General features: G+C 46.3%; 1 protein-coding gene across 1 annotated transcript; it reads left to right on the top strand.

The window, feature by feature from the left end:
* The first annotated feature begins 6065 nt into the window (after positions 1–6065).
* LOC125376188 (merozoite surface protein CMZ-8-like) lies at positions 6066–6691 on the top strand. The gene is made up of 2 exons (XM_048388132.1): positions 6066–6070; positions 6253–6691. Exons 1-2 carry the CDS (start codon positions 6066–6068, stop codon positions 6689–6691), a joined length of 444 nt encoding a protein of 147 aa, XP_048244089.1.
* The last annotated feature ends 8643 nt before the right edge of the window (positions 6692–15334 follow it).

Below are 15334 nucleotides of genomic sequence, written 5' to 3'. Positions count from 1 at the left end.
ACAATCCAGTGATTAACATCCAGAGCACCGATCTACGCAATTGGGATGCGATAACATGCATCAACCAAGTCAGCGAGCCTGACCACCCGATCCCGTTTGTCGCCTCTTACGACAACCATAGTCACCTTTTACAGCAAGCATGGGTTGCTGAAGACCCATTCTACCCCGGATCTTCAAGAGGAGGTAGTAGTTGATGTGGGAGACGTGGTAGTCGAGGTGGTAGTAGTACAAATGATAGTAGTAGTAGAAGAGGAAATAGCGGAAGCGCGGTACAATTAAACAGTAATATTAGCAACACTTGGATTTAAAGTGTTATAATCGACATTAAAGTACTGTTGTCCTGTTCTGGTAGTAACAGTGATATACCACTCCACTTTCTGCTAGGGATAATCAGATATGTCATTATATCTAAATATTCACTTGCCAAATGATAATCAGTTCTGCGTATTATGGAGAGGTAAAAAGTAACGTATTCATGTTCTTCCAAACTCTAAATGCCAATCAAAGACTTGATGAAAGAATTAACAACTCGTATCATGGGTGTGGGAGAGTTTTAGGGTTAACACAAACGCATGGAGTTTGCTTGTATCAATTAGGCCTTCATTTTAACAGGATAGGATTGCAATTCTACATTTCGGTATCATTTTGCTATATTAGTTAGAAGTCGCTATTCAGGGATTGTATTATTACTATTGAAGGTCATATTAACGATGATATGTTACTACAAATAGCCGTTCATACGTCACATCACCGCGACTTCTCATTTACAACATATAGCCTTGCCCGGGGGTAAAGCTTCACCTTACTGTTAACACCAACGCACTATCAATGATTCTCGTGCTTCTCATTCTGATAGTATCTGTATCACCTAAAACTGAAAATATTGATATTAAGATAACTGTATTTTGGAATTAGTATGAAAAGCATGTGAACTTCTGTTTGAGGGAGTGATTATTGTATTACGCCGCTCTTAGAAATATTCCATTTATGTCACCTGAAATGAGTTTCATATACATTATGGGGAATCGAAGATAGGCCTTCGGCATGGCTATCATCCGCCCCGATCTGTTTAAGAGCATGGTTAGAATACGTATCCCTGTCTCTCCATCCTTGGATCAAAGGGCGATATTTAGAACGCTGAGTGAAGAATGAGCATTTCTCTGCTTTTCGCATCACGCAAACCACATCGCGTCGGGTAACAGCAAATATTGGCTCTACAGATTGCACAGACGGGGGACTCGAACCCCGGTCTAGAATGTTGAGGGTGGATTGAAATCACTGGGTGGGGAGTACCTGTAGAGGGCTGGTTGTGTACCATACTATAGGCGTCTGTTTTTTCTCAACTCGGCCCGAACTACACACTGAGCAGACGGCGTGATACAGCTAATGTACTTCTATATCCATAGTGACACCCACAATTTCACTCACTCACTCGCTCACTCACTCGCTCACTCACACTCTCTCACTCACTCACTCACTCTCTCTCTCTCTCTCTCTCTCTCTCTCACACACACACACACACACACACACACACACACAGACGGACAACCACACACGAAGCAAGGGCCATAACGCTGTCAAACAATGCTTGACAGGACCAGTTTTCGAACTGGACAAGTATTTCTTAGATAAGCTTGCAAAATTTCATCATGCTCGTAACGTCAGTAGTTTGTGCAAAACGTTGTCCCGATTGCAAACTCTATGCACTAAGTTAAAAATCACGGAGCAATAACTCTGCAAAAAATAGTGTACGGCACCAATTTTCGAACTCATTCTTGACAAGTACATCTTATATAAGCATGCAAACTTTTTCATTCATGTAATTTTAGTAGTTGCTGGGAAAACTTGTTCACAATTTCACACAGTATGCACTAAGTTGGAAAACATTTAGCTCGGGAAAAAACTCAAACTCATTTGAGATCGTGACAAGTAACACCAGTGTGTAAAATTTCATTACTCAAACTTGAATAGTTTTTGAGAAAATTTGTCCACATTGAGAAGCAGACAGACGGACACACTCCGTTCCTATATCGCCTGCCCAGGGTCGTAGCGAGGGATAATAAAGTGAACATTTAAATTCGTTCAGTTTCAGTTCTGAGTCTCGGGACTCCTTGCTATCGTGTGGTGTATTTTCACTTCCGAGACTAGTTAAATGCTTCTTCTAAGTTTCTGCTGTCTGAACCCGCACAGAAAGTTGCGGGGATTGCTGGGACATGCCCCGTCCCTCGTGAACTCGGATATCATACCGGTACATATATACAAATACATGGTACATGGTACTATGGTGCATGCTTTATTCCTGTAGAAGGCCGGTTGCTTCATACCAGTACCTATGGTACATGCTACAACGGTGTTATTCCTGTGGGAAGGTCGGTTCGTTCGGCCCACACAGTGCCAATGTTCACACGAGTTTTAAATATTCTGGGAATACCCCGGGCTTTGTAACCTCAGTTGTCCCTGCAGATAAAACATTATATAATTTCAGGAAGTAAGAAGAAAACGGCCAGACATGGACCACCCCATGGCGAACATGTAAGCGTAGTGTGTTATACAAGCATATTAGATGAAGAAGATGATGATAAAGAACAAGTGGGATGCTTGTCGTGAGAGGCGACTAAGGGGATCGGGCGGCCAGGCTCGCTGACTTGGTTGATGCATGTCACCGTACACAAATTGCGTGGATCGATGTTCATGATGTCAATCACTAGATTGTCTGGTCCAGATTCGATTATTTACATACCGCCGTTATATAGATGGAATATTGCTGAGTGCGGCGTTAAACAACAAACAAACATGATAACATGTTTAAAAGTAAAAATAAAGCAACAAAACCATTTCATACAGTATGATTATACAACTGTTTAAAGTTATGTGCAATGTACATCATTGTCTATTTGCAAGATAATGGTATAATTATCATAATTATTAAACATACGACGTGGGTAGTAGAACAGATAGTTACACAACAGTAGGGTCATTCTTAAACAGCTAAAAGGCTTATATTAAGTTGTAGGTTATGTTAAGACGGCCATGTTCCCCTAGACTAACATTTAGTCTTTGAAATCTTATATTACACGATATCGTTCTTGACTTTAAAAATAATTTTTAAAAATGTCAGTAGGAATAGAGCTAGGTAGAGCTGGCCAGACATGCGTTTGTATCCGTTTCTAGATTGTTTTTTCATAAAATAAATATATATATATAAATATATGGTGCAGGACTAATGTTCCCCAAGTCATGTGATAATGGGTATATTACGTCACCCGGATATCAATAGTGCTGTTTATAGCTCTGATTCAGTTTCCTGATTTTTACCAGTTTCCTTAAAATGTCCCAGATTTCAAGAATGCCTTTGTGGGAATGACACATTCTGAAAGAATACACTGTAGGAAGTTATCACGCGCTAGCTACACACGCTCGTGGGTGTTGAGTAACTTCACACATAAGCGTGTTCTTCAGTAATGATTAAACCGGACCCAACGCCTGACACGGATCTGACGGAGCCCCGTGATTACGTAATAATCGAAACGGAACATATTTATAGCAAGAATCAGTATCTTGTATTGCCAACACGATGGGCCGAGTCGCATTGTCCGCGTGGTGAGGTCTCGAAGCGCAACTCTTGTTTGCGCGGGAAAGCGAGAGTGAACGGCGCGAGATAAACTCCCATTCATCGGGCAGGGGGAAGGGGGAGGGGAAAGAGACTGGCATTTGCTCATTCTTCGTTTTCGTCTTCCGTAGTCCGTGTTTTCTCACGCTCCATGCTTCATTCATTGGTTCATTATGAGGCGCGGCAGGCATCAAGGCCGAGTGTCCCTTGGCTTCCCATTCACGGATAGCACATTTCCATGAACGGCCATTTTGATTTACACGGACACGAGGCTTAAGTTGCGTGTGCCGTCAGCTGCGATTATAATTGACCGGAGTTCATTCATTCATTCTTTCTTTCATTCATTCATTCGTTCATTCATATAAAAGTCATTCATCTCTGAGTCTAACCTATATGAACCGACATTTGCTGATACCTAATTGTACCTCTGAGATAGTCATCATTTCCGGCTCTAAAACACTCCAAACTGATACTACTGAAATAGATTTAGTAAGAAAGAGGTGTGAAGCCACACACACTCAGTTGTAAGTGGTACCTCACGTGATCCTAAAAGTGTGTGCACATTTCTGGTGTCCGGTGATACAGCTGCAACACCCAAATGAACGTTGATGTTACCTTACATGTTTTACTGTTTTACTGTGCTTCTGCAGTGTAATGCACGCGCGTTTCTTCCCCTGACTGTCCTTCCTCTTTCTCAGCAATGAAACGGGGCCACTATTTCTATCGTTTCCTATTTGAGCGGGTGTGTCAAAATCTCAGCACTGACTTTAGCCACTCAAGGGTTGTCTTATTTAGCGAACAAGGGTCACCCAGTTGCCGTATTGAGTGATTGCCACACGGAAATACAAGTTAGAGTGCTCGTGATGTCACTATGTAGGTTACCGACTTTTCTCAACTATATATATATATATATATATATATATATATATATATATATATATATATATATATATATATATATATATATATATATATATATATATATATATATATTTGTGTGTGTGTAAAATTCAAAATTGAGGGGGTGGTTACAGAAGGGCCAGGTGCGTGTTTAAAAGGCTCTGCAACAACAAAAACAATTGACTCTTGACAGACAGCTTGATTATTTAAAGCTCGTTATTTATACTCAGAACACTCAACGTGGCGGTGAATTCACATCAGTTTTGACTTGAGGAATCGAACGGAAATTAGAATAATGTTTCATGTGAACAATGCAGTTTGGTGACATTTGACAACAGAATGGGCGATGTGAATAGTATAGGACAAGGATCAGGACATGAAGTCGCGTTAGATGTCAGGGTGCTGTGGGTTACATGAAGGCGAGGAGACATCCTCTAGACGCCAGGGCCGTGTGTGTCCACATCCTGCTGGGCCACATCCTCGCTTTTACTTGGTACTGATGTAGGATATCTTCGCAGACACCAAAGCATGTATTTAATCAAACAACCACCCCTATTCCATTCCTTATCCCGTTGTCAGCTCTATCAGCCTATACTCATCCTCTCCTCAGCACATCAGCCTATATCAATCTATCACAACTACCACTTTGCAAGAACTACTACTAATATAACTACTACTACAATTCACTACTACTACTACTGCTGCTACTGCTGCTGCTGCCGCTACTACGACTACCTAATACAACTATTAATATTACAATTTCTGCTATTAAGTCCACTACTACTGCTGCCAAGTACAACCTCTACCAACTACTACTACTACAACTACTACTACTACTACTACTACCACTACTGCTGCTGCAACGCTGCATCAATACCACTAGCACTTGCATCTATATTTCACCACCACAACTCTATAACGTTTGAGAAGACCGAACCACAACATGCATGTCAATACAGTCCTTCAACCCTGAACAGGAGGCACGAGCGACATGAATGAAACCAACTGGACGTGTAACGTCCGGGTGATACACTTGCCCGATATTTCAGTAGGACAAGAGGAAATAGACGCTTTCCGCAACATACCGAGCTGGGGCCTGTCTCTACCGCTTTCCTCAGCGGCAGCATGGGAAACTGACGTCGACGAATTATGTTCATTCATGAAGTAGCGGTCATTCATGAACAGCTCGCCACCTGGCGGCAGACAATGTCGTAAAACAGGTGCGTGTCAGTGACTGACATTTATTCATGGCGTACGCATGTCGACATGGACGGGGCGTCGCTGAGCCGTGACTGAGAGGCATTGTACGGGGTCACTTGAAACTTGACAATCTGGGGGTAAAAGGAACAGCTATGGATTTCACAGGAAACGCTGTGCCCTTTGCTATCATAAATAATTAAATTCAACGTCATGATTAACTATTCTGAAAAAAAACTGTCACGTTTGATATATTGTATCGTGTCTGGGTTCGAAAAACGTACTTTGCGTACTTTAGATTGCTTCGAGAATTTGGAATATTTCAGAGTTGGTCGTGTGACTTATACTTGAGTGTAGAATGAGGTGAGATGGCCAAAACTTAACAGGCCTCGTGGGGAGCGATTCCCAGTTAGAGGTACCCAGCAAACTACATGTTTACTTGTCGTGCAAGGCGACTTTGTGGATCGGGTGGTCAGGACTTTGTTTGACTGCGGGTCGTCGTACGTGTATGTTGCTGATGGTAATCACTGGTTTGTCTAGTCCAGAGTCGACTATTTACAGGCCGCAACGGTCAGCTCCATCGGGTGCGATGCCGTAATCAACAAAGCCAGCTACCCTGACCACACCTGTCTGACCACACCGGTCTCACCACACCGGTCTCACGACACAGCTCTGAGCCCATCAGTCTCACCACACAGCTCTGACCACTCCAGTCTCACCACACCGGTCTCACCACACCAGTCTCACCACACCAGTCTCACCACACCGGTCTCACCACACCGGTCTCACGACACAGCTCTGACCACACCAGTCTCACCACACAGCTCTGAGCCCATCAGTCTCACCACACAGCTCTTATCACAATGGTCTCACCACACAGCACTGATCACACCAGTCTCACCACACCAGTCTCACCACACCGGTCTCACCACACCGGTCTCACGACACAGCTCTGACCACACCAGTCTCATCACACAGCTCTGAGCCCATCAGTCTCACCACACAGCTCTGACCACTCCAGTCTCACCACACCGGTCTCACCACACCAGTCTCACCACACCGGTCTCACCACACTGCACTGACCACACCGGTCTCACCACACTGCTCTGACCACACCGGTCTCACCACACCGGTCTCACCACACAGCTCTGAGCCCATCAGTCTCACCACACAGCTCTGACCACTCCAGTCTCACCAAAACAGTCTCAACACACTGCTCTGACCACACCGGTCTCACCACACTGCTCTGACCACTCCAGTCTCACCACACCGGTCTCACCACACCAGTCTCACCACACCAGTCTCACGACACTGCTCTGACCACACCGGTCTCACCACATGGGTCTCACCACACAGCTCTTATCACAACGGTCTCACCACACAGCACTGACCACACAGCACTGACCACACCAGTCTCACCACACCAGTCTCACCACACCGGTCTCACCACACCGGTCTCACGACACAGCTCTGACCACACCAGTCTCACCACACAGCTCTGAGCCCATCAGTCTCACCACACAGCTCTGACCACTCCAGTCTCACCACACCGGTCTCACCACACCAGTCTCACCACACCGGTCTCACGACACTGCACTGACCACACCAGTCTCACCACACCGGTCTCACCACACTGCTCTGACCACACCGGTCTCACCACACCGGTCTCACGACACAGCTCTGAGCCCATCAGTCTCACCACACAGCTCTGACCACTCCAGTCTCACCACACCGGTCTCACCACACAAGTCTCACCACACCGGTCTCACGACACTGCTCTGACCACACCGGTCTCACCACACTGCTCTCACCACACCGGTCTCACAACACTGCTCTGACCACTCCAGTCTCACCACACCGGTCTCACCACACCAGTCTCACCACACCGGTCTTACGACACTGCTCTGACCACACCGGTCTCACCACACCAGTCTCACCACACTGCTCTGACCACACCGGTCTCACCACACAGCTCTTATCACAACGGTCTCACCACACAGCACTGACCACACCAGTCTCACGACACCGGTCTCACCGCGCTGGACGCACCACACCGGTCTCACCACACAGCTCCGACCACACCTGTCTCACCACACCATTCTGACCGCACAGCACTGACCACACCAGTCTCACGACACCGGTCTCACCGCGCTGGACGCACCACACCGGTCTCACCACACAGCTCCGACCACACCTGTCTCACCACACCATTCTGACCACACAGCTCTGACTACACCAGTCTCACCACACTGGACTCATCACACATGTCTCACCACACCGTTCTGACCACACCGCTCTCTCCACACCATTCTCACCACACCACTCTCACCACACCACCCACATCGGTCTCACCACACCGGACTAACCCCATCACTCTGACCACATCGCTCTTACCACACCACTCTAACCACACCGCCCACATCGGTCTCACTACACATTTCTCACCACACCATTCTCACCACACCACCCACATCGGTCTCACCACATCGGGCTAACCATACCACTCTCACCACACCACTCTCACCACACCGCTCTCACCACACCGCCCACATCGGTCTCACCACACCACTCTCACCACACTATTCTGACCACACTGCTCTGACCACACCAGTCTCACCACACAGCTCTGACCACACCAGTCTAACCACACCGGTCTCACCGCACTTGACGCACCGGACTGGTCTGATCACACCAGTCTCACCACACCGCTCTGACCACATCTCTCTTACCACACCATTCTCACCACAACGCCCAGATCGGTCTCGCCACACCATTCTCACCACACCGCCCACATCGGTCTCACCACACCGCTCTCACCAGACACCCCACACCATTCTGACCACACCGCTCACACCACACCATTCTGACCACACCGCTCTCACCACACCATTCTGACCACACCGCCAACATTGGTCTCGCAACACCGCTCTCAACACACCATTCTGACAACAGCGCTTTCACCACACCATTCTGACCACACTGCTCTCACCACACCATTCTGACCACACCGCTCTCACCACACCATTCTGACCACACCGCCAACATTGGTCTCGCAACACCGCTCTCAACACACCATTCTGACCACAGCGCTTTCACCACACCATTCTGACCACACTGCATTCACCACACCATTCTGACCCCACCGCTCTCAACACACCATTCTGACCACAGCGCTTTCACCACACCATTCTGACCACACTGCTCTCACCACACCATTCTGACCACACTGCTCTCACCACATCGCCCACATCGGTCTCACCACACCGCTCTCATCACACCATTCTGACCACACCACTCTCACCACACCATTCTGACCACACCGCTCTCACCACACCATTCTGACCACACCGCTCTCACCACACCGCTCTCACCACACCATTCTGACCCCACCGCTCTCACCACACCGCCAACATTGGTCTCGCAACACCGCTCTCAACACACCATTCTGACCACAGCGCTCTCACCACACCATTCTGACCACAGCGCTCTCACCACACCATTCTGACCACACTGCTCTCACCACACCGCTCACATCGGTCTCACCACACCGCTCTCACCACATCATTCTTACCACACCAGTCTCACCACACCATTCTGACCACACCGCTCTCACCACACAATTCTGACCACACCGCTCTCACCACACCGCTCTCACCACACCATTCTGACCCCACCGCTCTCACCACACCGCCAACATTGGTCTCGCCACACCGCTCTCACCACACCATTCTGACCACACCGCTCTCACCACAGCACTATCACCACACCATTCTGACCACACCGCTCTCACCACACCATTCTGACCACACTGCCCACATCAGTCTCACTACACATTTCTAACCACACCATTCTGACCACACTGCTCTCACCACACCGCCCATATCGGTCTCACCACACCGCTCTTACCACATCATTCTGACCACACCGCTCTCACAACACCATTCTGACCACACCGCTCTTACCACACCATTCTGTCCACACCGCTCACATCGGTCTTGCTACGCCGTTCTCACCACACCGCTCTCACCACACCGCCCATATCGGTCTCACCACACCACCCACATCCGTCTCACCACACCGCTCTCACCACACCATTCTGACCACACTGCTCTGACCACACTGGTCTCACCACGTCGGTCTCACCACACTGGACTCACCACACGTCTCACTACACCGCTCTCACCACACCATTCTGACCACACCGCTCTTACCACACCATTCTCACAACACCGCTCTCACCACACCGCCTATATCGGTCTCGCCACACCATTCTCACCACACCGCTCTCACCACACCATTCTCACCACACCGCCCACATCGGTCTCACCACACCAGGCTAACGCCACCACTCTCACCATACCACTCTTACCACACAATTCTGACCACACCACTCTGACCACACCAGTCTCACCACACAGCTCTGACCACATCGGTCTCACCGCACCAATCTGACCACACCAGTCTCACCTCACAGCTCTGACCACATCGGTCTCACCGCACCGCTCTGACCACATCGGTCTCACCACACAGCTCTGACCACATTGGTCTCACCGCACCAATCTGACTACACCGGTCTCACCACACAGCTCTGACCACATTGGTCTCACCGCACCAATCTGACTACACCGGTCTCACCACACAGCTCTGACCACACCAGTCTCACCACACCGGTCTCACTGCACAGTTTTGACCACACCGGTCTCACCACACCAGTCTCACCACACAGCTTTGACCACACCAGTCTCACCACACCGCCCACATCGGTCTCGCCACACCATTCTCACCACACCTGTCTCGCCACACCATTCTCACCACACCGCCCCCATCGGTCTCACAACACTGGACTCACCATACTGCTCTCACCACACTGCCCTCATCAATCTCACCACACCGTTCTGACCACACCGCTCACATCTGTCTCACCACACCGGCCTAACCACACCGCTCTGACCACATCATTCTGACCACACCGCTCTCACCACACCACTCTCACCATACCGCTCACATCGGTCTCACCGCACCAATCTGCCCACGCCGGTGTCACCACACAGCTCTGACCACACCAGTCTCACCACACTGGACTCACCATACTGCTCTCACCACACTGCCCACATCGTTCTCACCACACCGCTCACATCGGTCTCACCACATAGCTCTCACCACACCTGTCTCACCACACCGCTCTCCTCTCACCACACCGCTCACATCGGTCTCACCACATAGCTCTCACCACACCTCTCTTACCACACCTGTCTCACCACACCGCTCTCCTCTCACCACACCGCCCACATCGGTCTCACCACCCCACTTTCACCACACCGTTCTGAATTTCATATACACTGCTCAACAAAATGGTAGATGAATTCAAATTAGTGGTCGTTTGTGTTACCACATGATTTACTTACTATTTTTTTATACGTTACGTGTTAAGAATACTTTTTTTTAAATGGGTGCCCCCCCTCCCCCTGCAATCCAAACCCCACCCAACCCCCTCTTGATCCGCGTTCCTGGCTGTCCACGATCTTCCTAGTCTGTCTTACAGACCCTGATACAAATATATATCAAATACAGCCCATGCAAGTCTATAATGTTTGGCAAGTCTAGATCACTGCAGTATCAGGAAATGAAGAGAGTCACTGGGCTCCTTATTATTATATTTTTATTAAGATAACTGAACAACTGTTTTTTTTATGTACGATATGTTCATTTCAGAGACTAGATTTTAGTCTACGATCTTCCCAGTGTTGGACACAGCGGTGTCATGACTCACCAACAGATGAGGATGGGGATATTAGACGGGGGACGAGGGTTGAGCTTTGTCCACATTAAACAGTGAAACAGCCAATCCCTAAAACGTCCCCAAACCAGGATTGTCAGTTTGATAAGGCGTTTAATTCCTGGACACGGGTCTCTTGTACATTGGAATGATTATGAAAACCTAAACACGTATAACACTATGTGAATGCCCGTTTTATACCGATAACAACACAATTAGTGTACACGTAAATAAATTAAACTCTGAATTCGTTGACCTGATTTCCTTACCCGGTGGGTGAGATGAAGCTGAATGCAACCCCTGTAGCGACAGATATACGCAGCTTTGGTCATATTCACATGGGAAATAATTAACATACGTTTTATCAAACCTTTTCTTTAAATGTTAATAATAATTAACTTACTACATATTTCCACTATGGCGTTTTAAAAACTAGCATCCTGTATTTAAATTCCGACGTAAAACCTTTACACATGTTTAGGAATTGACATACGCATATAGAAACACAGAAACCAAACTCCGTTACGTGATGACATATTTCTTTACTATACCATGGCAATAGTCATGTGAATCTCCTTTCAACTTCACATCTCATGAACCCGTGAAGATAGCAAGGCCTTCAGCAACCTATGCTTGTCGTAAGAGACGACTAGCGGGACCGGATGGTCAGGCTGCTAACTTGGTTGAAACATGTCAAAAAATATATATATATATTTAATTCTTTACATATCGTTAATTAAATTACAGTAAACTACGGTTATAACGAACACGCTTATAACGAACTGACGGATATAACGAACTTACTTTTTGGTCCCGACTATTTGCTGTAGTTATGCTGTATATATGCTTATAACGAACTACGGTTATAACGAACTAAAATTAGTAGTCCCTTTGAGTTCGTTATAACCGTACTTTACTGTAATATGTAATTTGTATAATGTAGATTATATGTATATCTACCTTTCATGTCTATAATTATATTTCCCAAATGTAGCCAATTTGTCAGGGTGTTCTGTACAATAAAATTCTTGATTCTTGCCAACGTCTCCAATTGTGTAGATCAATGCTCGTGATATTAATCACTGGATTGTCTGGTCCAAACTCGATTTTTTACAGACAGTCGTCATATAGCTGGAATATTAATTGCTGCGTGCGGCGTCAAGCAAATCACCTCATATGATATGAACATGTCCAAGGCCATGGGGAACATACAGTGTTCCTATGTCAGCACCGGGTGTCAGTGATATCCTGGACATTTATCAACATGAATATATTTCCCAAATATACACATAAGTTCGGAAACTATTAAAATAAAGAAGTGGGTCGTTTTTTACATGTGTGTATTCCCAACGGAGCTGAGAAGGAAAACAACGTACTACAATTATCCGTTGGCCGGAGTAATGATTGAGCTCGCTGTGTACGTACGTTACGTGGTAATTAGCGTTATAAAACTGTAACAAGTCCTGAAACAATTACAGGTAAGTGTAAATTACACTAATGAACAGGCACATATCATTGTTTAATTTTAAAATTCTGAACACACGTATATTATATACGCTTCAGAGAGCCGGCGACAACGGAACGTGACTCAAATACCGCGCGTAAACGCTACATAAATGTCAATGTTGTGTCTGACACCACGCCAACCCTAGTCTCCCCGGACACAATCCCAGGCAATACCCCGACAGACACTCGTGTGTCCCCACCCTCACCCCCAGCTCTAGATCGTTGTGTCTACGTGCGAGGAACCCCATTTCATACTCCATGGTTGCGTGGTTGAAGTTTTTCCAACCATGTCCTGTGCGCCTCAATCCCCAAAAGCTCCCCACTCGCCAAGCGATGGCATTTCCAGGATCACGGGAGTGGAGAACATCTGTTAGAAAAGAGGGAATGGGAAAAGCGAAACGAAAGAGGGAAACTGGATGTTTCCGGCTGCAAGCGGGTAATCCGATTCATAACACACCGGAATTAAAGTCCGTGTGTAACTTGTACGGTGAAGGTGTTAGGAGGAGCACGATGAAAGACTTTTTATCTCTGTATTAGAATTTATCTAAATGTTTAAAAAAACATGGTTAATTTTTGCCTGTTTCATCAGCGACAATACTAAGTATATTGTTTCTTCGAAAACTGATATTGATTTTCGGTGAAGCACAAGGCTTTTTTGCGAAATTTATGCATATTCTTGGACCTGTGGATTCAATGTCCTGTGGATGAAAGTTGGTTTGAAGACTAACTTTCAACTTAGTTTTTCGCAGAGAAACACATTGCGTGTTACCAGTTAATAGCTATTGCTTCGGTTTTTATGCGTTGTATATGTTATTCAATTCGTGAGCATTAGTATTCAAGTTCTACAGTAACGTTAAAACAACCAGTGAGTCTGTTATAGTTTTTCTGAATAAATGACCGAGGGTTTGAACATAAATAGTATCTTCAGCAGACGTTTTCAAAGTATGAAATTCCATGAAAGGCTAAATAGGATTTTAAGGACTGTGTTAATATTTTCACACCAACAATGAGTCGATGTGTCCAGATATTTGTTGATTTCCCCATCGACATTAAAAATTTGTCCGTGTTCGTATCCGCTCAACTGAGGGGGTAAACACTTTTGTATTGTATGAACCAACAATTCTACTTTTACACTTGCCCACATTCACACGTCTCCGTCGGGGGCGGAAATCCAAACACGTGACTTTTGGCCTTCTCTTGAATTACGTCACTATACAAACAGGAAGGATACGGACTATAATTAAAAACAGCAGGGCCCTAATTCGAATCTCAGAGCTCATTCAGGTTTCGTAGAAGGCTCGGTGATCTTTTCACACCTCAGGGAGCATCTCAAAACTGAAGAGGATATTTTGTTGCTCTCTGCTGTTGTTTCACAATCATGCACGGTTAATGGGCTGAGATTCACATAACATGTTGGGGCTATAACAGTCAGACGGTTCATCAAAGGGATGTTGGTTATTTTCTCACATGCTTCTCACTCATTTCTCGTCTGAACTCCACCTTTTTCAGTTCCAGGATGCGTAGTGCTAAAGCTTCAGATTCTTCTGAGGAAGTCTGTTATGATTGTAAAGTCGTAATTCTTGCGTAAATACACAGCTCATGAATATACTACTTCAAAATTTGTGTTATTCTATTCAAACATACAGCTGACATATTATGAGAATCAATTTTTTGTATCATGGGCAAATAAAATACATATCCCCATCAAAAGTAGAGCAGTATACATTTCCAATATCATATATGTCTACTTTGCTGACCAGGGAAAACAATTGTACGTCCTCGTCTTTCAAAAGTGTACTTTATTCTTAACATGACCGCCCCGCGGTCGAGTAGATAGCGGGATTGCTCGGAGATCGGAAGATCGGTGGTTCGATTCCAGACCGCGTCAAACCAAAATACGTTAACAGATGGTACTTGTTAAACTGCCTGGCACTCGGATTTAAGAGGACACAACAAGGACTGGTCGGTTCGGAGGCAGTATACTGTGTCTGAGTTGGGTATCTATGTGGAGGGCCGCATAGTGTGTCAGTGGGATAGTACTATCAAATCGGCATTAGTCCGAACAAGTACAAGCGCACGCGCATGCGCATGCGCACACACGTCCATGCACGTTGCCATAGAAGTGCAATAACCTTTAACGGGTCCTCACTACCCTCATACTTAATACATGTTTGGGGCGGTAGGATAGCCTAGTGGTTAAAGCGTTCACTGTTCACGTTAAGACCCGGATTCAATTCCCCACAATGCACAATGTGTGAAGCCCATTTCCTGTGCCCCCCGCGGAGATCTTGCTGGAATATTGCTAAAAGCGGCGTAAAACCGTACTCGCTCACTCACACATTAAT

Source organism: Haliotis rufescens, unplaced genomic scaffold, assembly GCF_023055435.1.
Source record: "Haliotis rufescens isolate VD_foot unplaced genomic scaffold, xgHalRufe1.0.p SCAF_7, whole genome shotgun sequence".
NCBI classification, from domain to species: domain Eukaryota; kingdom Metazoa; phylum Mollusca; class Gastropoda; order Lepetellida; family Haliotidae; genus Haliotis; species Haliotis rufescens.
The sequence above is the reverse complement of the archived record's forward strand: the minus strand, read 5'-3'. Positions and strand labels throughout refer to the sequence as shown.